Consider the following 24,092-nt stretch of genomic DNA (forward strand, 5'->3'; position numbering starts at 1 on the left):
AGAGGGGCCGGGTAGCCCAGCCTCTTCCGGTGGCTTGCAATTGACGCAACTTCTGGTGGCGCGCGAGGCAGCTCGTGGGGCCGGCTCGGTTGGAAGGCTTCGCTCGGAGTGCCGCCGCCATCATGGTGAGTGTCGGGCGCGGAGGGGCTGCGGCTGGGGCCGGGCCGGGCCAGCTCGGCTCCTTATGTCTGTGCGGTGTGAGCCTTTTCCCGCACTCAGCTCCGGCTGCACTCCTGCGGCGGCCCCGCCTCCCCCGGTCCGTTAGCGGGGCGGGGCGGTCTGGAAGGTTCGAGGGTGGCGGGGTCCCCCTTCCCCCCCCGTCACGTGCCCACGATGGAGCGGGCGCTGGATGTCGGCGCGGCCCGGGGCAGCCGCGCCTGTGGGGAGCGAGCGGCAGGGCCGGCGCCGCCGCTGCCTCAGGCCCCCAGAGAGGAGCCGCAGAGATTAAGGAGCAGGTCCAGCGTGCGCCCCAAGTCCGAGCGGGTTTTACTTCTGTTCTCTGGGCAAATGCGGCAGGGTGCTGAGCACCTGCCCGGCTACTCCCGACTCCAGTCTGCCCCCTTGAGTGGAGGTTATTGTCTCTCTCCAATTACAGCTTATTCTAGTTATTAAATAACCAATTAAGCTATTAAAATGTAATCCAACCCTGGCTAGAAAACATCCCTGCACTCCTGTGATTCCACAGTAATGAATTTATTAGTTATAAAAAAAAAAAAAAAATTATTTAAATGTATCCAACTGGACAGAAAGGATAGCTGCAGTCCTGCGATTCAGCAGTAAGGGGGAAGCTTTCCTTATTGTTCATAAGGAAGTAGGACTGGAAGGGACCTCACCAGGTGAGACCTAGTTGAGCCCCCCGCAGGAGGCAGGCTCATCCGTTCCTAGCCAAGTGTCCAATCTGCTCTCAAGTTTTCCCAGATGGAGATTCCTGTTTCTGGTGGTAGCCATGTTTGTGAGGTGTGTTTTTAAAAAAAAAAAGCATTATATAAAAGCTGAATGCTGGATTTGTGACTGTTCTTGTTTCAGGCATCCCTTTCCCTTGCTCCAGTGAATATTTTCAAGGCAGGTGCAGATGAAGAAAAAGCAGAAACAGCTCGTTTGGTGAGTTAAATCGTCTGTGAAACTGATAACATCTCATATGCTTTCCTTACGGTTTCTACATAACAAAAAAGGTTCCCTGGCAGTTCTTGCTATAAAACACTTGTATTGCTCATAACCAAAATTTATCAGTTAAGGCTGAAACAATTCTTGCTAGGTACTGCCTAACATTAACCTTCCAAAAAAATCAAATAAAAATGATCCAGGCATGTCTGAGAAGAAAATGAGAGAAACACTTTTCTTGTATTAATTAAAATCTTGCAACTATTTTATTGAAAGGACTTGATGCTTGTCAGGGGGGCTTGGACTTTGGGATCATCATGCCTTTGTTCCCATGGAAAAATGGCCACAATTTAGCTCAATTTGGAACTTTAAAAAAATTACAATTTGTGAGTCTTCATTAGATGCTTGCTAAATTGTAAGAACTACATTTTCTTTGACTAGCAAGGTTCCACTTTTGCAAAGCATTCTCTGTTTAGGGGGTTGAGCAGGAACTCTACTAATTGTTGTCCCCAGTTGCCAAGGGCTCTGCTTGTCAGACAGACATTGAGAATGGGAAGACAGTGAAGTATTCTTTTGGTTTCAGCGATCCCAATTCCTAGCAATGGATTGGTGAATTAAATCCAGGGGAGCCTGAGCTAGCCCCTACATGAGGGGATGTGTCAATAAAGGGGCTAGATTGTGACAGTTATCTATAATATCTTCTTCAGTGAGTCTGAGATTCAGCTGATTGCTCAGAACAGAAATGATGATTCTTTATCTGATAGCTTGTTCACTTTCATTTCAGTCTTCCTTTGTTGGTGCTATTGCTGTTGGAGATCTAGTTAAGAGCACCCTGGGGCCAAAGGGCATGGTAAGCTATTTGCAGGTTCTTAGAGACCATAACTGTTACTATTCCTTGCAGCTCTTGGTGCCACAAAGTACATTTTTCAAGCTGCATCCTAAACCTTGCATCCTATAGGACAAGATTCTCCTAAGTACTGGAAGAGATGGCACAGTAACAGTCACCAATGATGGTGCAACCATCTTAAAAGCTATTGGAGTTGACAATCCAGCAGCCAAGGTCTTGGTTGGTGAGTTTTTAGCTAAATGTTCATCAGAGAAGTATTTTAAATATCTTCATATTTTTTTATTAGAATTTTTTTTAAAGGATATTGCTTTTTGTTTGTTCTTCTCTTTGCTTTCACTAAAAGCATGTTGGTGGCGCAGTATTAAGTGCTGTGCCATGTAACAGGTATTCTATATAAGCGTGTGTAGTTAAAGTCTAATGAGTAGCGGGATACTAGAACCAGTGAATTAGTACTGATGATTTCTTTTCTTTTTTTCTTTTAAGATATTTCAAAGGTTCAAGATGATGAAGTTGGTGATGGAACTACATCTGTAACTGTCTTGGCAGCAGAATTGCTAAGGGTAATATTATACTGACAGTTAATGTTTTTAGTGCTGCTTTTAGCTCTGTTCAAGTACTGTGGTATAGCAAATGCTAACACAACATGCAATTCGTGGTGTAAGCTTTAATGTACTGCCTACTTGTGGGCTTGTATGGATGAAACAGTGGTGTCTCTTTGGGATGGGAGATGTACTGCTTCTCAGCTGATTTATTGTAATTTCCGTTTCTGTAAATGGAGCTGAGAAACAGTAATTTATCCCTTAATGAAACTGGGGAGAGGGTAAGTACCAGGGGTAGATGAAACAATTACAGTGGATTCAGCCTAAACTGTGGTAAGTCTGCATCTTTTCCACCCCTATGCTCAAACTGTGAGAGAAGAAAACCTTGAAAGCTATTTTTTATTAACATGTTTAATTTTTTTAATTGTTTCATGTCTTACAACTGCTTCAATTTTTACAATTTAATGTTTATACTTACCTCAGTTTCTCCTGTTTTCTGTATCCAGATTATTTGCCAATCAATAGTTTTACCTTTTTGGTTCTTACATTTAGCAGCATGCTGCAGTGTTGGGTTGTAAAAACTTCAAGAGATTTTCTATTATACTTTTATCCTGAATTTTGAAAATTATAATCTTTTTAATAAGCATTTATAATATAAAACCTGTTTTTTGCAACAACAAAAAAAGTAAATAGATTTGATGAAATGTTTTGCACTGTTATGAAGGCTGTTAAACTATTTCTGATCCACCTTCAGAGGCTGACATTGAGATTGTTAGTTTGCTTGTACTGCAGTTACAAGGACTAGGGTGACAGCTGAGTTCCAAACCAAACCTGGCTTTGAACACCAACACCTTGAGTTTCATTTGTGACTGAACAGGGAGCAAGCGCACAACTGCAGTGAAAGATAATGCTTTTATAAAAGCTTGCTTGCTGTTTACATGATACTCTGGTTTTCATCAGTCAACATTTCTGAGGGATTTTTTTCAAGGGTGGATATCAGCACTTTAGCCAGCTATGACTTACTACTCACAGCATGGAATTACAGAATTCTGTAGAAATGTAAAGTGTGTGTGCATGTGTATATGTATATATATTTCCTGTAAACATTAATTTATGCTGATAATTTCAGTTACCTAGCAGATTAATGGCCGGTTTGAATTCTCTTCCCAAATGCATTGTCCGTCTTGTGGAAGAGTAAATGAATTATGTATTTTATTTTAATAGGAGGCTGAGTCACTGATTGCAAAGAAGATTCATCCTCAAACCATTATTGCAGGTTGGAGAGAAGCCACAAAGGCAGCAAGAGAAGCCCTTCTGAAAGCTGCAGTTGATCACGGGTAAGTGTGTTAAAATTCTGAAGTAATTTATCTTGCTGTTTAAGTAGCTTTTATAGAAATTGTCCAAGACTATGACAAGTAGAGGTGAAAATTAAGCAACGGATGAAAAATGATTTGCTTCTTTGCTGATATAGTCCACATAATAGAACAGTGACTTTTTTGGGCTCTAGGCATCCCTTGATATACTCAAGGTGCCCCTTGGAAAGTTCCAGTTCTTAGTCCAGTTGGTTTTCACTTGTTTGACTGCAGAAGAACTTTTCTGTTGTAGGAGAAAACTTAAACTATAATAGGTTAGAATGTTTTAACAATATGGATTTTCCTTTCAAATCTTTCAACTAGCAGCCCTATTGAGAATTGCTGGAATGAATATACAGATGTTTCTTACTGGTTTGTTCAGTAAAAGATGGGGCTTTGAAAACGTATTTAGAATTTTAAGAAATGCATATAGCTGTTGATCTGAAACATAATTTGCTCCATATTAGGAAAAATTAAAATCACTACTTAACATTGGCTTTAGCTGAAGACTTGTAGTTTCAATATCGATGAGTGAAAGCACAGTCTCTCTAAACCTCATTTCAAAGTTACTACTTCCTTGGAAAAACAACCCAATTTTGTATTTAAAAAATAATGTTAAGAATACCAGACGTAGTCTCAGTTGTGTAGTTTTAATGAAATTGAGAAAAGGCACTTCTGGTGCCTAATGGAGAAACAGAAAACACAGTTAAATCTGAAGAACATCTTAGTTTTGGACTTGTTTTTTCAAAAAGAAGAAAGCATTTTCAAGTTTTTTAAAAATACATTATTGATTGAGGTTGTATATCTCCTGTTACATATTTTGAGAAGTATAGAATTATTTTGCATTTACTGCTTTCACCTAGGATGTGTGTTGAGAAATAGAACAGGCTGTGTAGGGGTTGAAGTTATTTGTTGGGTTCTGATAAACAGGAAAATACTGTCTTTCAGAAGGCTAATTACAGGAAGTCAGACCTTTATGAAGCGAGTACCTTTTCTATAGAGAGTCGTATGGCACTGTAGAATGTGTCAGGTGTCCAAAATGAACATTTTTTACTGCTGTATGTTGACTTTGAAAAGGAGGGAGAATATATTGCGATTGTCAACTGTTTCCTTCTCCAGTTTTGGCCACTTAATTATGCTCACTTGAATATGTAGATAAAATACGATGTTTTGTTTTAGTGATGATGAAGTAAAGTTCCGTGAAGATTTAATGAATATCGCAGGGACCACGCTTTCTTCAAAACTGCTTACTCATCATAAAAACCATTTTACCAAACTAGCAGTGGAAGCTGTTCTTAGACTGAAAGGATCTGGTAATCTGGAAGCTATCCATGTCATCAAGAAATTAGGTGGAAGTCTGGCAGACTCTTACTTAGATGAAGGTATGTCTTTATATAGTGATGGCAAATTTAAGTTGTAATTAATAACTAGGGCCTGATTTAAATTGTGATTTTCAATTTTTCATGAAAATAACAAAAGTAATTTCCCCCAAAAATGCAATTTACAACAAAATACTACAATATGGTCACTTGTTAGGGAGTTCCCTAGCAAGTGGCCGTGTGGCATTTTGTTGGAACAAGATGGCTGCCCTGCCCTGGGCAGAAGGGAGTAGCAACCCTAGCCTCCCCACCCCCTCTTCCTGCAGAAAATCACTGGGGTAACAGAGAAGCTGCAGGGACAAGTGGATGTGACAGCAGCTCTGCCCCCACACCTTAGCCTTCTGCTGTGGGTGGGACCACCCTGACGACCCCTCCCTTACAGCCATTGCCTTCATGCCCCCATTGCAGCCAGAGTGGCAGCCATGGCCCCCACTAGTGTCATGTGCCTTACCCCACAGCTCTCAACTCCCTGTTCTTGACGCACAATGTCCATCACCCCATTGATTCCTACCCATGAAGTGCTGGATGGGAGCAATGTGGCTGGCCAGCTGGGGGAGTAGCAGTGGTGGCAGTAGGGCAGAAGAGAATAGTCCTACCCCACCTCCTGCCACTGCCAGGGTTCCTCTGAGCTCTACTGGCCTCCATGAGGTAGAGGTGGCAGCAGCCGCCTCCCCAGCTCCATCTTTGTGCATCAACCTGGTCTGCCCAGCCCTGCACTTCATTTGGCACCAGGGTGGAGCTGCTGCATGCCTAGCCCCGCCACAGCCTGTGGATTGGAGGGGGTGGGGGTGACGCAACATTAGGAGGCCAGGACTCCTAAGGCAGCAGTGGTAGCTAGAGGAAGGTGCTGGTTGGCTGCCTTGCCAGCCTAGCCCCAGTCCTGGCCCTGGCCTGGACTGAAGTGGTTTTGTTGGTGCAGCTCAGCCAAGAAAGGAAAGCAAAGGTAACACTCGGCCAGGCCTTCCCTTTATACCCCTGCTCACCTCACCCTGCCCCTCTTCTCCCCCCCCAGTGTTCCCTCTGCAATATCCAGGAGGCAGCAGGGGGAAAAGGGGGTTCCATGTCCCCTGCTGGGTGTAGAGGTGAGGGGGAAGCTCCAGTTGTGAGGGATGGAGGGAAATCCCTCCCTCCCCTCAGTACCTGTCCCTGCTTAGTAGTGGGGAGTGGGGCTCTGCTGGACCACTGCACCGGCATCTTCTCCTCCTCCTCCCTGGTGCTAGAGGGCGAGGGTTTCCCTGAATAAGCTGACTTCAGTGCAGGGGGAATAAGTGGATCTGACCCAGGAGCATGTTTGGCTTGCAGCACAACCTGTGCATGCAAGCCAGGCTGTTGCTGGGTGGGGAGAGAGGGAGAGGCTGTCAGCCAGTTGGGGGCTGCAAGGGGGGAGCCACGATTTGGGTTTGAAAACCACAGCCCCCACCACTATTAGGCCATGATATTACTGAACTGGTCCTGTGACTTAAATAAGGCTCTGCTAATCGTGTGTGAGAGAGATGCATTTGTATGCATTTGTTTCAAGAAACATCTATGTTACTGTTAGATAAGCTTTTCCCAGATTTTCTTACATCGTTTTTCTCTCCTAATGTAAAATCTTGATATTTTACTCCCTCTTTCACTGCAGGCTTTCTGCTAGACAAAAAAATTGGTGTCAACCAACCAAAAAGAATTGAAAATGCAAAGATACTTATTGCAAATACTGGTATGGATACAGATAAAATTAAGGTAAGTGATTACTGCGGTAGAAATCTTCTCTATTCATGGCAGTTAATTTAGGATCCTAATATCTCTGCGGGGTATCTTTAATTTAGATTTTTGGCTCTCGTGTAAGAGTGGATTCAACTGCAAAGGTAGCAGAAATTGAACAGGCGGAAAAAGAAAAAATGAAAGAGAAAGTTGAGCGTATTCTTAAGCATGGGATAAACTGCTTTATTAACAGGTATGTATGTCCCTATGTGAGGAATAAGGTGCTTGACTGATCTTCATAAATTGGTGAAATACTGTTTTGAAATTTTTGATCCAGCTTTTTTACCATACTATATTGTCTCATGTTCAGTCCTGCCCCCCTCTGCCCTGCAGCAGCAAACAAGACAGAGACCTTTTTTTGGGGAAGTGAAAGGAGGGGGAATTTTTTTTCCACGTTCGTAACTGCCACAGTATAGGTTTAGCATAGCTAAATGTCTTTCATGTATGCAAACAGAGCAGAGTCCCATAGTCAGCATAATTCACCCTCTCACTGGGTAAGACTTCATCATGTCACAGCTCCTACTGAACTGGCAGCAGTTTCTGGCTGAGCCAGAACTGTACTGGATATTTCTCCAATTTAAAGTATAAGTAATGATTCCATGGCAAATCTATTCTTACATGTTGAGTGGGTTTCTTGCTGCTATGAAATTTTGAAGGATGCCTACTTCCTGTAACATTATTTCTGCTTTAATTGTAGGCAGCTGATTTATAACTACCCTGAGCAGCTCTTTGGAGCTGCTGGCGTTATGGCTATTGAACATGCAGATTTTGCAGGTGTAGAACGTCTGGCTCTTGTTACAGGTATAAAGAAGCAACTTTGCAGTATTGGGACCTGGGTATTGTTAGTCGCTTATACTTTCATTAAATGTTAATACTTGGTTTGTTTGACTTAGCATATAGACAAAGTACAGTGAGTTAAGAAGTGAGGACTTTTACTGCAGAGCAGCTGCTCTGTTGTAGCTGTTCATCTGCCTGTTGTTACCCTCCAGTAAATAAAAGCCAAACTGGCTGGCTAGCCTGTCCCTGTTTAAGCCAGCTGAATGAAAGAAGGCGAACTGGCTATAACTTGCTGTTTTGTCCATACCCGTAGCAAAATGAAGACTGAGTGAGGATATGACTGCTGTCTAGAAATACACTTTGGAGGAAAGCACTAGGAAAGAAAAAAATGTTTTAAGTGGAAGCACAAATGTGTATAAACCTGCAATGAATAAACTTTTGGGCTAAAAGCTAGGAGTGAAGTTTTTGAACAACATTCCAGTAGCAGTAGTAGAGGCAAGAAACACTGACTAGCCTTAAGATGGAGCTTAACCTGTTGGACTGGTCAGGGGACTGGATTTAGGAATGGAAGGGGTATTTTGGATCATTGTTATTCCTATTATCATAGCTGTGTAAAACTATCTTAGTATTCTGTAAAACAGTAATCCTACATGCATCATAGTCCAAAAATGGTGGTGAAATAAGGTAATGAATTTGAATATAGTTGAGAGCTGTGCGTATTTAACCACACAGCAGCTGATGCCTTTGATTTTAAAGAACTCCAAACAATTTCAAATTTGCATTATACCAATTTACACTTGTACATCTTAGAGTGCTTTGTGGAGATGAAGCAAATATTTTTGCCCATAAGCTTTCTCCTTAATACCAAATTTACCGGAATCCAAGACCATTTTGAATTTGACACCCCTCTTCCCTGCCCCCTGGTAATTAGATTAATTCATGGAAAATGATAAGCTTGTTATAATATTCTGTGTATGAAATCTAACTGTTGGATAGTAGTCTTTAAATTTGTCTGTGTCCCCCATCCCCTTCTTTGGTGTGCCTCTGATTCTACCTCTGGCCCTGGCCAGGGAAAAAGAGATGGCTAGACTGGGGCTACAGCAGCTTTTGCTGCTACTGTGCTGTCTCCCCAGTACAGCCTTTCATCCCCTTGTCTCCCCAGTTTCCCACTCTGCAGCAGTCTTCCTTGTGCTCCCCTACTGCATGAGCCACCCTGATCCCAGCTAAGCTGCAGCAACTCCAGCTCCAGTCCACACTCTAGCACCTGAATCCAAGACACTGCTCTTTTTCTATGTTAAATTTGAATCGGTCATCTATGGATATCAAGAGTCTGGTGTTTCCTAACATGTGAACATAGTGTGTCATTTTCCAAACTCTTTGCTTGTCAGCATTAACTGCATCACTGACATCAGAGTTCCTTCCTCGTGTCCATGTGACAAGGTATTTAGCAGAATTTGCAGATTCATTGGAATCTGACAGGCCATGCTGTGAGTGCTGCTATGGCCTTGAATTTACAACCTCTAGGTTGTCAACTATGCACCTTGGCACCCACCCCTGGCATCTGAGTTAACATGTATTGAAATTAATGGGGACATTCAAATTTCCAAGCTATTGTTTTGGCCTATCTGTAAACTCAGACATTTTTGTTTCAGTTGTACCATTTTTCATAGACATTAGGGCTGGAAGGGACCTCGGAAGATCGTTGAGTCCAGCCCCAGGCGCAGGAAGTCAGCTAGGGTCAAAGGATTCCAGCAAGATAAGAGTCCAAACGTTTCTTAAAAGAGTCCAGAGTAGGTGCCTGCACCACCTCTGGGAGGGAGTCTATTCCAGGCATTGGAGGCTCGGACAGTAAAGTTTTTCCTTATGTCCAGCCTGAAACGGTCTTGGAGAAGTTTGTGACCTTTGGACCTTGTCATCCCATGGGGTGCTTTGGTGAACAGGTGTTGCCCCAGATCCTGATGTACACCCCTTATATACTTATAGGCTGCCACCAGGTCACCCCTAAGCCTGCTCTTTTCCAGGCTGAAGAGTCCCATGGCTCTCAGCCCCTCATCATAAAGCCTGTTCTCCCGCCCTCTGATCAGTGTGTGGATGTCCTCTGGACTCTCAAGTTTCTCCACATCCTTCTTGAATTGTGGAGCCCAGAATTGAATGCAGTACTCCAGCTGTGGCCTCACCAAGGCAGAGTACAGCGGGAGGATGACGTCCTGGGATTTGCTTGGGAGAATCTATGGATGTAAGCCAGAGTTTTGTTTGCTTTATCAGTTGTGACATTGTATTGGTGGCACACATTCATCTCATCAGTCATGACCCCCAAGTCCTTCTCGGTTGTGGTGCTAGTGAGTATACCACTGCTGAGCCTATAAGCGTGATGCAGGGTTTTTTTCCCCTGAGGTGGAGTACCTTGCATTTTTCTGTATTGAATGTCATCAGGTTTTTATCTGCTTGCCTAAGCCTGTCAAGGCTGATGATCAGCCTGGATCATCACCCTATCCCCAGGTGTGGATGCTCTACCCTAAAGTTTGGTGTCAGCTAGTCTGCCTCTGACACCAGTGTCTACATTTTTAATAAAGATGTTAAAGAGTACAGGTCTGAGAATGGAGCCTTGGGAGACATCACTAGCCACGGAGCACTGGTGGCTCACTTCTGCTGACTACTGCTCTCTGGGTCCGACCTCGGAGCCAGTTCCCAGCCATCAGACTGATGTAGCCAAGGCTGCAGTTGGCCAGTTTTTCCATGAGGATATTATGGGACAGCAGATCAAAGGCTTTTTTAAAGTCCAGATATATGATTTCGATCTCTTCTCCTTTCTTCAGGTGATATGTCACTTGGTCATAGAGGGAAATGAGATTGGTCAGGCAAGACATACCTGCAACACACCTGTGCTGGCTGTCCCTCGGGATGTTGCCATCAGCCAGCTTGTGTAGAATGGTCTCTGATAATTTTTTCCAAAATCTTTGCAGGGATTCAGGTCAAGCCAATTGGCGTGTAATTCCCCGGATCTACTTTCCTCCCTTGAAGATAGGCCTTCTTCCAGTCCTCTGGTAATTCACCTGAGCACCATGAGTTCTTGAATATCTTTGTCAGTGGCTGGGCTATGATGCCTGACAGCTCCTTAAGGTCTCTGGGGTGCAAGCTGTTAGGACCAGGTGACTTAAAGGTGTCCAGCCTCTCAGGGTGTTTCTTTACAGGATCTATACCAATGTTGGGTATAAATTCACCCCCACCCTGGCGATCCCGCATCATGTGAGGCAAGATAGTTCCTTTAGGCTGGCAAAAAAATGACGCAAAGTACCCATTAAGCAGGTTGGCTTTTTCCTGGGTGTCGGTTGTCAGTTGTCCCATTTGGTTTAGCAGGGGTCCAGTGTTACCCTTGCTTTTCTTCCGACTCCCCACATATCTGAAAAAGGACTTTTTATTGTCGTCGATACGTGTAGCCAGTTGGAGTTCAGTTGCAGCCTTGGTTTTCCTGGTTCACTCCCTACAGGTACAGACCAGTGCAGAATATTCCTCCTTAGTGGTGATTCCTGTCTTCCATCCTTTATAAGCCTCTCATTTTAGATGTAGGAGGTCCATGAGTCCACTGCTGAGCCAAGGGGATTGCTGTGCCCTTTTGCTACCTTTCCTCTGAGATGGGATGGACATCTCTTGTGCTTTCAGGATCACTCCCTTAAGGAGTAACCACTTATCTTGGATTCCTCTCCCTGTCGAGTCATGACCCCCTAGGGCCTCGACATCAAGCCTCCTGAGCTCATCAAAGTCAGTTTTCCTAAAGTTGAGGACTTCTGCATTGCTGACTGACTTGCCAGCTTTGCAATGGATAGTAAAAGTGATCAACTCATGGTCACTGTCTCCCAGCTTTCCTTTGGTTCTGAGGTCAGTGACTAGATCATCCCCTTTAGCTAGTAGTAGGTCCAGCAGCACTTTACCTGTTGTCGGTCCATAGACTTTTTGAGTCAGGTAGAGCTCACCCACGCATGTGAGGAAGCTTTGTGACTGTTTGGATTTGGCCGAGTGCTCTTTCCACTTTAACACTTTTGGTTTACTTTTTATAAGATGAAAATGCTGTGTTCTCAACTTGGTTGTGCTCTTAACTTGGGTTAGTTAACACCTTTTTTTTCACTAGGACTTAATCTCATGTTAATTACCCTGGATTTCTGGTGAAGACTTACCATATGAAGGCTTTCTTTCCAATCATCAGCTCAGTCTGGCTCTTAATCTTTTTTTTTAAATATCAAAATGTGAATTAGAGAACAGCTGAGACATGCATACTTGCCTATCATCTTGGGAAACTGGGCCAGCGTGTTTAACAAAAGGAAGCTTCAGGTCTTCCAGGAGCTAATTTTAGATGGAAATTGAACAAGCAGTTTAATATGAATTTATGTTCTTAGGTGGTGAAATTGCATCAACCTTTGAGCACCCAGAGCTGGTAAAACTAGGAAGTTGCAAGCTTATTGAAGAAGTCATGATTGGAGAAGATAAGCTTATTCACTTCTCTGGAGTAGCTATGGGTAAGTGTCTTACCATTGGCTTGCCATTGTAACTGCATTTACTTATTGAAACCACTTGTATTGAAACTGTCCAGTAAATGATTGCATGAGAATAGATGTCAGGCGAGCCAAAAAAGTGTTTTGTATTTGAAAGTTTGGCAAACAGAAAGACCCTAATCTTGCAAAGATGTGTATATATGGCTGACATTGTTAATCTGCAGTTGCTTGCGTCTTGGTAAGATTAAAACTTCAAACTTAAAATAATAGAGTTGGAAAGGACCTTGAGGGATCCAACCTCTTGAATGAAAACAGGACTTCTACTCCTAAATAATCCTTATCGAATGCCTAGCCAACCTCTTCTTGAAACCCTCCAACGAAATAGATTTTAAAACTTCCTTGGACAGTCTGTTCACTGCCTCAGTCACTTAATGTTATTTTCACTATTTAATACGTACTGCAATTTAAATCCGTTATTTAGTGTACTGCCCTCTGTAGCTAGGAAGAGCAGTTCTTCCTCCTCTTTATGGTAGCCTTCCAAATACTTAAAGACTGCTATCATGCTCTCCCCTTTTCTCCAAGCTCTTTCTTGTATTTCATATTTTTACTTCTTGCCTTCCTAACCCATTTAACACTTTTGTTACCTGACGTTGGACCCTCCTAACTTTTCTCCATCAGTCTTAAAATGCAGAGCCCAGAACTTCACATAGAAGAGACCTCATCAGCATCTATTAGTGTCACAATCACCCCATGTCTTACCTAATGCTTCTGTTAATCTTGCCCAAAATTGCATTTTTTTAATTCTGTTTTTTACAACAACATAACTAATTTTGCAAGATGAAACTGTTGTGACAGAAGTGTTGATCTATTATGTAAATAACTTTCATAGGTAAATGGATACCAGTATCTATAAACAATATGTGATTTGGCAAAGAATTGTTTTGTTACAGCTTTTACTTGTGAAGAAACGGTTTAATCTGGAGTAATGTGGGAATGAGAAAAAAAAATGAAAAAAGTGGTACCATAAAAATTCATGCCTTTTGTAACATGCCATCTGTTGCATTTTTTTTTTTATGCTGATGTCTCAATGTTGATAAAACCAGTCTGAATGCTCAGGTAGCTTATTTTTTGGTTTTGCTTTTTATTAATGTTTAAATTATTGGTTTTGTTAGATGTTCCTAACTGTTTGCTATTTTTCATCATATTAGGTGAAGCTTGCACCATAGTTCTCCGTGGAGCAACTAAGCAAATTCTAGATGAAGCAGAAAGATCTTTGCATGATGCGCTCTGTGTCCTTGCCCAAACTGTGAAAGACACTAGAACTGTCTATGGTGGAGGTAAATACTTAGATTTCTTTTTTTCTCAGTGCCTTTAACACAATTAGTGGTTGTGAGTTGACTCACATATAAGATGTGTGTGTCTTTTAATATATAGGTTGTTCAGAGATGCTGATGGCTCATGCAGTCACAGAACTTGCCAACAGGACACCAGGCAAAGAATCTGTTGCAATGGACTCTTTTGCTAAGGCTTTAAGAATGGTAAGTTAGAGTTCATTCAAATTATTGGAGTAGCCAGTAGAACTAAAATTTTTAAGACTTGTTTGAGTAAGGTAAAAGACAAGTATCCAAATATTTTAGTTGTTACTTCTTCAGATTTTGATTGACTGGAGGTACAGAAACTAAATTTATTAAATCACTTATCCTGGGTGTGTAATTAGACAAAAGTTGTTGGACTAATCTTTCCTCTTGTTAATGTATTGATATGATAATAATTACTTCATGTACCTGTTTTGTATTTGAGTAGGTCAGTGTGTTAATTTTGTCAGTTGTTGTTTTTAATTAGCATTTTATTTTGATCTTGGAGTTTCCAGATCTTCCTTCTACTTTTGGCTTGTGATATCTGATAAGGTCAAAAGCCTGAGACAGAATCAAGATGTGATGATCTTTTCCAGCTCCTAATTACTGAGATGCATACATAGAGGATTAAAAGAATATACCCAAGTTTGTTTTAGAGCTGCTTAGTATCTGTTTTGTAACTAAAGTTTCAGCTCAAAAATATATTTTCAAGTAACCTCTGGCTTTTGTAAATACCCCTCTTTTCGGCTTGAAAATTTGCGCTAATTTTCAGCATAGAGATTTGTGTACCAGAGATCTCAACAAGTTTCTACAATTAAAATTGTTTGTAGTACAGTAAGGTTTTGTTATGTAACTACAGATGCCCGTGTATTGAATGAAAATTTGTTGACAATCCTACTGGGAAAAGCTTTGCATGTTTTCTGTAACTGCATGATTTAGTTTTCCTACTTGTTCTTGTGACTAAAGTAACTTAGGAACCTTAAAGGGAATTGCTTGGGAATTTGGAATGTCCTCTCAACTGTCCATGTTTATTCCCTTAGATCCCAGTCATCATAGCTGATAATGCTGGCTACGACAGTGCAGATCTAGTTGCTCAGCTCAGAGCTGCTCACAGTGAAGGGAAAACGACTTATGGACTTGGTGAGGAATTTGATACATCATATGGAGATTTTTTTTGCTTTTACCTTAAGATTGACTGGAAGCAAACTATTGTTTAATAAAACAAAGTAAAAAATCATTGGGTCAAAAAGAAAATAATTATAATGAAAGTATAAATCTAACATTGGCATCAACTTTATTTGTATCTTGTAGCAACATTAGATACTAAGTTTAAAACTGATTTTAGTTCTTATTAGTCTTTTATGCTATCTTAACATGTAGCTTACTAGTTGACTCTCCAGTTTACTGGCCTCTGAGATAAGGTTGTTGTTCATCTTCACCTTTTGGAATAGAGATGGCTTTGTGGCTGTTAACTAAACTCTTGCATTCCTGATAAAATATATTGGTCAAATCAGTGAATGTTACTGCTGTGATTCAGTTAAATGTGAGCAGAATTAGAAAGTGCAGAAACGTGGAAGGTGAGGAATACTAAATGAAATGATCAATAACTGTAACAGGCAGATGCTCCAATTTGACAATTGACTGCTTGGAATAGAAAGTGTGGTTAGAATGAAGAGTATATCACTTTAAGTTCCTGCATAGAAGAATAGGTAGACAAGGTTGTTTGGGTGAATCTGATATCTTTGATTAGACCAACTTAAATAGTTGGAAAAAAACATTTCTGAGCAAGCTTTCGGGTTTAAAAACCCTTCGTCAGGCTAAGGAAGCCTCTGCAGTTGGTGTGTGCTCTTCCTGGATGGAATGAAGAACACACACCAACTGCAGAGGCTTCTTCAGCCTGAGGAAGGGTTTTTAAACTTGAAAGCTTGTTCAGAAATGTTTTTTTCCAACTGTTTAAGTTGGTCTAATAAAAGATATCAGATTCACCTGAAGAACCTTGTCTGCCTATGTCCTTAGACCAACACGGCTGCAACCTACACCTCTACAGAGAATGGGCTTTCTCTGTAGCGTAAGCAATATCCGCGAATTCTGAAGTTAATACTTTTAAAAATATACCCCTATTCACTTGTGTTTCTGTGTTGGGTTTCAAAATGCAATGTCAAAACTTTTTGGCTTGTTTTGGTATGGTTGCATTACACATGTGGCTATATGCAGTTTACACTGATCACATTAAATTACCAAAATAGCTTTTTGTAGACAGGTAATTTTTGGGACATGACACATTTTTATTTTTGATACTTTCCAGAGCTAGAAGAAAGTGGTGGGGTCATTCCAAGACTTGTCTTCCCCCAATAACATAAAATTTCCACTATAAATCTGAGTTGTAATATGTTGGATTTAAGTTGTCATTTCTGGGTATGGAGAAGTTGTTAACAATTTTTTCTCTCCTTAGTCATTTATCTTTCTGCTTCTTTAACTTGTCTTTAAATTCTTTCTGGAATAAATTGTCTTTTTCTTTAAGATATGAAAGATGGAGTCATTGGAGATATGGCAGCCCTGGGAATAACTGAAAGCTTCCAAGTCAAGCGGCAAGTATTGCTGAGTGCAGCTGAAGCAGCAGAAATGATTCTTCGTGTAGATGATATTATTAAAGCAGCACCAAGGTATCTTAATCTCAAGCTCATTTTGCTGTTTGAGTTATTAATACCCTTTAATATACAGTCCAAAGAATCCCTTTATCATGGGAGTGGGGTGCGAACACTTAGAATATTTCACCTTCAATGGAAGACTTACAGATAACCTTTCAGTTTTTTCCATGATATCTTACGTTAGGCCCCTGGCACATGTTGTTTTTCTGGCCTGTTAATCATCCCAGAAATGGGAAGTGGTCACATGTTCAAAGAATTTATAGCACCATAAAATGACTAACCAGCAACAAAAATATTACTTGAAAAATGTATAATATCTTTGTGGTTGGTTTGTATGGCACCATAACATGAATGTTTAGCATGCCATGCAAGGACTGCCCCAGGGTAGTCTGCCAATTGAGAGCTGGTCAAAATGGCCCTTGAGGCTGAACCCTGGGACTCCCGCAGTCAACTGATGGTTGGCAGGCAGGGATTGCCTGGGAGCTAAATCAGTCTCCTGTTAGCTGGCAGGCATCATCCTTGTATTCCAGTTCCGGGGTAGTCCCTACCTGCTGATAAAAGATGAGTGGCTCCAGGGCCATGACCATCATCTTAAAATTGGCTAGCCAGGACTGCCCAAGGGCTGAAACCTGGGAGGGAATGGGGGGCAATCCCTGTCAGTGGATTGAAACCCTGGGGCAGTCCCAATTTGCCAATGGTCAGATGCTTGGCCAGCTCCATGAACTGCAGGGCAGGGGGGCTTGAACAGATGTATGGGTCCACAGAGCCAGCCACCTGGTAGCTGATGGTCAGGTACCCAACCTGCTGGTGCAGGGGGAGCCTGGGATCATGAGTGGAATCTGCTTGATCCTAAATCACAGATCCTGTCATGCATGTGTGGCAAGGCAGGAAGCACAATTGTTGGGATAAAGGATAAGATCCTATCATGCCTTTAATTGCGTGGCTGCCAGGGGCATTAAGAGAAATAATTGACTCTCAAAAGGCACTGAGAGGTTAAATCACAAATATCTATGAGGTATGATGTAGCTGTTAATCACAGTGTGTTAGAAGTAAATGGAGAAGTGAATTATGTATGCAAAATCAAAAAAGGCCAAATTAAATTTGGTTGGGATTAGGTGTCAAAAGGGGTATAAGAGGGGAGGCAGGGAGGCATGAGCTTTGAGTGAGGCTCATGTTATAAACAAACAAGGGAGAGGAACAAAGCTACAATTGTAGTGGCTGTCTAAAATGCTTTTGAAACGCAGCTGATCATTTAAGGATTTCTCCTGGGTTTTTTGTGGTGTTTTTGTTGGGTTTTTTTTCTCCCCACTTACTTTTTTCCAGCTTAGCTGTTGGGCTTTAGACTAATTTGATACCTGGATGTTCCTGTAAGTGATTGCTTACCTGAATTTCATTCTTGGGGTCCATGTTTACCAACAGTGGAATTCATGTAAATAACACATCCTCAACTACACTTATTGTAAGGTAAATAAGGCCACTATTGGTTAAATGAAATGGTGTGGACATATTAGACATCCTTTTACAGCTGGTTGACACCTTTGCTGTCGGAGGCACTCTACAATTTTTATTACACCATTTTAAAAAGTCCTAGATAAGAAGAAAGTAAGACTGGAAGGGACCTCAAGAGATCATCTAATTTGAGTCCATGCAGGGATCAAACCTGCATGCTTCATTTCATATTGTTGGCAACAGAGTTCTTTTGCCTGCTAAATCTGGGATTGGAGAAATGTATAGGAAATAAAATAACTAAGGAAGAATTCCTCATTATTGTGTACAGGTGCAATACATTTCTGTTGAAGGTCTATGCAAAGCTAGTATGGTTTTACCTAAAAGATTTTGTGTGAACAAAAGGACCTTACATGTTAAGCTTTACTGCAAAATCTTGCATTTTGTCTCTGAAAGAATTTTCCCTGAAAATGGTGTTAACAATATGGTGCAGTAATCTTCTGGAATGGGTTTGTGCTAATGTTGTGGAAAAGGGAGGGATTAGGAATGTGGCTAACTAGTAAATAATAATCTAAATTAACCAAGTCCGGAGGATTCTGAGAAACTTCAAAGGAAGTAACCAGATATTGGTAAAGGGGAAAAATAATGGTAGATGAAATTCACTGATTGGGTGGCAGTTTTTTAACTCAATCCAACCTCCCACTAACGCCCCGTGGACATCTGTGCGTACCTAGTTTCTTCATGCTTCTGTTCTGGCAAACAAAATTAGCTGATCCACTGAAGATAGATATGCATGCCAATTTTTGATGACTGATTTTTTTGGTGGGGGGAAAGTGTGTGGGGTGTGTGAGTAAATACAGTAATGAGTAGGGCCTAGTTTAAATCACAGGCCCAGCTTGCTAATATTATGGCTGGGGCTGCCATTTTTTGTCCAGGTGGTGGTGGTGCTGCTCCCCCCAACACCCTCTGGTTAGCTGAAGGTGCAAGTTTAGAGCCAGTTTTATGGTTTTTCACAAAAAATGCAAAATTATGATTTAAATCGGGCCCCAGTAATGTAATAAGTAGTCAAGAGAAGTTGGATATGGATTTTCTCTCCCTATTTTTCTTAAAGGGGAATGAAGGAATAGTCAATGAAATTGAAAGGTGACAACTAAATTGAAAGTAATGAAAGGAAATATTTTTTCTCATAATTTGAATGAGACAGCAAAACTCATTGCCACAGAATGTTAAAGCTAAAAACATGTTGTCTGTACAACTATTCAATTATATTGGTATCTACCAAACTTGATACATCATGGTTTAACTTGATCTCTGACTGTTAGGTTTTAGGAGGAGGCTTCACTGGGGGGCAGATATGAGCCATTCTGTTTGCCCATTGCTGTTTGCCCATGCTGATTTAACCAAGACTTAATAAAAAAACTTGTAGTTCTGGCCACTCAGAGATGGGATACTGTGCCTGACTTATTGTGGGCTACTCCCAGCTTCCATGCTTGTGAAGATGGTTAGCACTGAATATATATTGCGAGTGTTTTACTAAATAGTTAGACTTCAAGGAGGGAGAAAATTATTTTAAATTAGTTTTGTTTTTTTTTCTTTCCAGGAAACGTGTACCAGACCATCACCCTTGTTAATTTTTTTTTTTTTCCGGCTCATGAAGATATGTGGACCAGATCTTGCAGAGTACTTTTTTTAGCAGCATAATGCCTTAGAGGTTATGGAACAGATGTTTAAGACACGTCTCCATTAGTGACATGCAATTACATTTTTCTGTTTTTAAGTTATTTTCTGTTTTGTTTGAAAAAAGTTCACTTTCATTTAAAACATGGGTTGCATGGAGTATACATATCCTTGCTGTTCCTTTCCAAGTTTTCCATCTACTACGCTGAAATAAAAGCTTCAATTCATATCACTTGTTTCTTTTCCTTTGTACAGAATCAACAAGTGTGATTTCCAGGTAGAGAAGGAACTGTACTGCTGTTTCTTAATGTTAATTGAGAAAGAGATGTTAATATTTGGAGAGAGACAATAAACACAAATGTCCTCTTCCAAATGAAGACATGTATTTCTGTAGTTTGAAAATAATATTGTAGTAAACATTAATTCAGTACATGCTGTGCAGGCTCTATTACTGATGATGGATGTTCATTGCATTTTTCTGGCAGTTTAGAAAAAAAAGGCTGAGGTTTTTTTTTGTTTGTTTTTTTAATTGGGTGTTGAGGAAATCCTGTTGCTGTTAAAGTTGTATATTGTTAGCTCTAAAAGTGACCGTATGGCAAGGAGGGGAACACAATTATAGTTACAGTAGAATTTTCTCTTCTTTAAAAGAGGGTCTTGGATAGATGTCATTTAAAATTTATATTAAGAAGTAGTAGAACTATTTGTAGGAGGTGTTTTCCCAGGAGTTTAGGGGAAGAAGTAAAACAAAAATGCAACTTGTATTATCTTCAGAATTATTCATTTGTAACAAGGGAAGTGAATGATAAAGCAAGCTGTTGGTTAAAAGAGGAGAATTTTGAGGAGCTGTTGATTTCTTGGTCTGAATAACTTATTTCTGTACCTAAAATTTCCTTCCTAATTTTGAGGTGTTAGAAATGCAGAAACAAAGGCATCAGTACTAGCAAAGAAATATGCCCTTGCATTTTTTTAATTGATCTGTACAGCCATGCACTGTGGAATGATCACTTATTATAAATTAAAATGGCAAAGGAGAATAAAAGTTGCCTTGACTGGCATTATTATTAGTATATTTAACTTGGATAATTTCTGCATTTTATCTGTAGTGCCACATACTGCATGGCCGTACTCTTGTGGATGGCGTTCTCTTGGTTTATCTTGTGAATTACGGAGTGGATGTTTGCACACCTAACAGTACTAATATTTTGTGGACTTCATGGCACCTGGGTTGAAAATGACCAAGTTATAGTTACGTTCTGAATCTACTGCCTGAGCAGGCATTGCTGTCACAAGTAAAAAATACAAGTTATTCTTGAGCCTGATCTCAGATTGTGTCCATCCACTTCGATCTGTTCGTTAGCATAGGGTGCAGACTCTCCTTCCAGTTGCTGCTGACTACCAGGCTTTTCAAGAACTGAAGAGTTGCTGTAAGAGTGGCTAGTTTTGTAGTTTTTTCTTATTTTTAGAGTTTTCTGTATCAAGAGAAATCTTGCCCTGATACTACTCTGAGAAACCTAAGCTTGTAATAGTTGTTCAAGGTAGAATTTCTGGTTAGGTATCAAGGCAGACAAGGTTCTTTGGGTGAATCTGATATCTTTTATTACACCAACTTAAATAGTTGGGGGGGGAAAATTAAGCAAGCTTTTAGGTTTAAAAACCCTTCGTCAGGCTGAGGAAGTTTCTGCAGTTGGTGTGTGCTCTTCCTGGATGGAATGAAAAATAAAGAAGCCAGAGGCTGGGCTGGTATAAATACAAGATAAGCAGTCAGTGAAGATGTAAATTGAGGAGTCAGTGTGTGAGACAGGCTGGGTTGGGGAGAGAAGGGGGGTGAATAGTGGAGTTGCCATTTAACTTAAACATTTTTTCCCAACTATTTAAATTGTTTTAATAGAAAATTCACCCAAAGAATAGTCTGCCTATGTCCTTAGATGAACACAGCTATAACCTACATCCCTGGTTAGCTATCAAGAAGCAGACCTAGGAACAAATTCAAAATAATTTTACCCAGAAACTTGAGCATGGGTTAGGATGTTTTATCATCCTATATTAGGATGAGGCAAGGTTTAGCTGAAGTTACATGTCTGATACCAGATTGGAGCTCTGGGAAGATCTAAAAGATCTTTTAGAAAATGTTAATTGTTTAGACTGAACTAAGTGACTTACTACCTGTGACTACAGTTGTTTTTCAAATATAAATGCATACACATACAATAATGATTGTGTGATATTTGATTCATCTTGCACTTCTGACTTGTATTTGCCCATTACCCTAGCTTCACTGTGAGCTATGTCTGATACTTCAAAGTGCTGCAGATCACAGAGCAGCTTGCTAAATAAATATTTCTTCCCACAAAGGCAGTGTTTTCCTGCCCAACTACATGGAGACAAGCCCTAGAGTAGTAACAAGGTTTAAATCCGATACTGCATGATTCATCTCAACTAAAGATTAAAATAGTTTGACGTTTGAGAACTCCTAGTCCTGTACTGTTGGACCGGCTTTATTTGTTGTGCCGGCTTGATTGTTATTCAGCTTCTACTCATGCTTTCTGATAATGAAAATCTGTGACTTGTGACCAAAGGCAGCTCAAATAATCCTCTGGCTTCTTTCATTCCTGCTGCAGCATTAGAATCCTAGTTAAATAGGATCATATCTTGAAATATCTAGAAGTTAAAGATGGATCTTTGCCATTTTACTCAAACAGGAACCTAGGCCTGCTATCATTGTTTGTGGTAAATTTGCTAGCATTGCTGAGCAGGGCCTGCCTCAGGCTTTGGCATACAGGAAGAGATCCTGGCTTTCCAGGGGAAATCTCATTGCAGGCCTGGTCAGGATGGGATCCAAATTCAGTACCTTCAGTACCTCCAATGTTATCCATAAAGTACTAAGATTCATTGGCAGCTGCCCTTGGCAAAAAATCTGCTCTGGTTCATGGAAACACAGGGGCAGGTGCTGGAGAGTTTTTTCAGAAGCTGAACTACTGTTCTTTTAAAAAAAAAAAATGCCGCAGTAGCTTCTTCCCTTTGTTGTAGTATTGGAGCTTGTTCTGGGAGTGACCTTTCTCCATCATTTGCTTTGATTCCTGCTCTTTGCACTTGTCCATGCACATAGATGCATAGGTCACAGCTGCTATGAGAGTGAAAAGGCTACTCCAGCAGCATGTAATTGCAAACAGGGTGCTTCTGGTCATGTACAGAAGTGCCATCTGGTCAGCATGACCCCAGCACAGTAGAGGACCCAGGTAAACAGTCCGGATGTTCCAAGATAAACAGCTGGAAGACGGTCAGGAAAGTTAATTGGAAACCAAGGCTGTGACCATGGGTTTTTTGTTGGGTTTTTGTGTTTTCCCCCTGGACTAGCTCAATCTGGAAGTGATTTAATGCACTTTCAAAGAGACTAGAAACCAGTCTCATGCAGGTAGAAAAGGAAACAGAACTCATGGTAGAGGTGATATCTTTTATTAGACCAACTAGATGTTTGCAAAAAAAAAGTCTTTAATTGCAAGAGGCTTGTTGGTCTAATAAAAGATATCACCTCTACCACGAGTTCTGTTTCCTTTTGCCTCTAGACCAATACAGCTACAACCGGGATACCTGACACATGCAAGTACAAGGCATTTTAACACCCTTTCCCAAGTTAATTGCAAATACTGCTTCTTCCTTGCAGAGGCAAACCCTCAGACAAAACAGACCAAAAGAATCACAATGCCTGAACACTCAAGGAAAGGAGCAGAGATCACAAGCGCACAACCCTTCATACAGAAAAGGCAACACTTCCTCCATTTATTTCTTTAAACTAATGAAACAGTTGCAGCCAGTTTACAGGTTTGCCAAAGACACTTTTTGGGGGGGAGGGGAGGGGAGGGTAAAAAAAAATTTGTTTCACAGACAGATGCAATCCATATCCCTCTGCTGAAAGCACTTGAGGACTAGCCCCGCTCCCCTCTCATTGAACAAATAGTGGCCCCGTTGCATGAGTACTAGCCAGCTCCCAATCCAGACTTCACTGTAATGAGACAGCAAGTACTAACAGTCTGTATTTCCCAGATAATTCCCTTAAGAATGTAAGTGACATTAAACAGTTACTGCCAGGCACTGAATCCAGCCTTTTATGGAAAGTCGCTGGTGGGCTTTACATACTGTGCTGTTCAGACTGCTTGTGCGTCACATGTTGTGTCCAGTGCAGCTCTTCCAACCTAGTGAAACCCCCTTAGAAAGTCAAGGCCTTGTCACAGAAGGTGCTGTACATACAAAAAGCTGCCTCTACCAGCATCTGAAGCTGTTGCTGCATCCCATTCCCAGTCAGGAGGGCATTACCTGTGGCACAGATGGCTCAAGGTCCCCTGGTCAGGCTTCCCCTACCCCCCATACCTGAGGGCACAGAGTTGCTGCACCCTACGTAACAGATGGAAGGCACTGTCAGCAATCCCTCGGTTTGAGGACAATCTCTACACCGCTCACTAGGTGGGTCTTGAGGTGACTGACCAGTCCATTCCTTGAGCCAGAGACCTGCTGGCAAAAGTTGCAGGTCTTTCCACAGGGGCAAGTAGGCTGCAGGCTGGGATTCCTCTCCTTTTCCTTCCTCCACTCCTCCTCCTGGCTTTGAGGGCAAGAGGCTTTGCCGCTTGGTTGAAGTTGCAGCACCACTGGAGGCAGTCAGCAGCCAGCTCCTTTCCGCTCTGGATGCCAGCACCTGTTTTCTTGGGGTCTGCCTCCAACGTGCCTGTGTAGCATTTCTGCTGGCTGT

The 24,092-nt window shown here is 41.3% G+C and overlaps 1 protein-coding gene across 1 annotated transcript; it reads left to right on the forward strand.

Annotated features, from left to right (window-relative positions):
- The first annotated feature begins 24 nt into the window (after window positions 1–24).
- Window positions 25–19,580, forward strand: CCT2 (chaperonin containing TCP1 subunit 2). Its single transcript, XM_019514715.1, has 16 exons — window positions 25–125; window positions 1,027–1,101; window positions 1,886–1,951; window positions 2,060–2,171; window positions 2,432–2,508; window positions 3,712–3,824; window positions 5,019–5,221; window positions 6,840–6,940; window positions 7,027–7,154; window positions 7,659–7,762; window positions 12,130–12,249; window positions 13,434–13,562; window positions 13,660–13,763; window positions 14,621–14,720; window positions 16,102–16,243; window positions 19,275–19,580. The coding sequence occupies exons 1-16, from the start codon at window positions 123–125 to the stop codon at window positions 19,303–19,305; spliced, it is 1,608 nt and encodes a 535-aa protein (XP_019370260.1). The 5' UTR covers window positions 25–122; the 3' UTR covers window positions 19,306–19,580.
- Window positions 19,581–24,092: the final 4,512 nt, after the last annotated feature.

This window comes from Gavialis gangeticus, unplaced genomic scaffold (genome assembly GCF_001723915.1).
Source record: "Gavialis gangeticus isolate Ggan-Ray unplaced genomic scaffold, GavGan_comp1, whole genome shotgun sequence".
Lineage (NCBI taxonomy): Eukaryota > Metazoa > Chordata > Crocodylia > Gavialidae > Gavialis > Gavialis gangeticus.

What these genes read in the sequence shown, in the direction of transcription:
- CCT2 (XM_019514715.1), top strand. An exon ending in AGCAGCCAAGGTCTTGGTTG is followed by an intron (nt 2,172 to 2,431) that starts GTGAGTTTTTAG and finishes TTTTCTTTTAAG; the next exon opens with ATATTTCAAAGGTTCAAGAT. An exon ending in TGGATACAGATAAAATTAAG is followed by an intron (nt 6,941 to 7,026) that starts GTAAGTGATTAC and finishes TCTTTAATTTAG; the next exon opens with ATTTTTGGCTCTCGTGTAAG.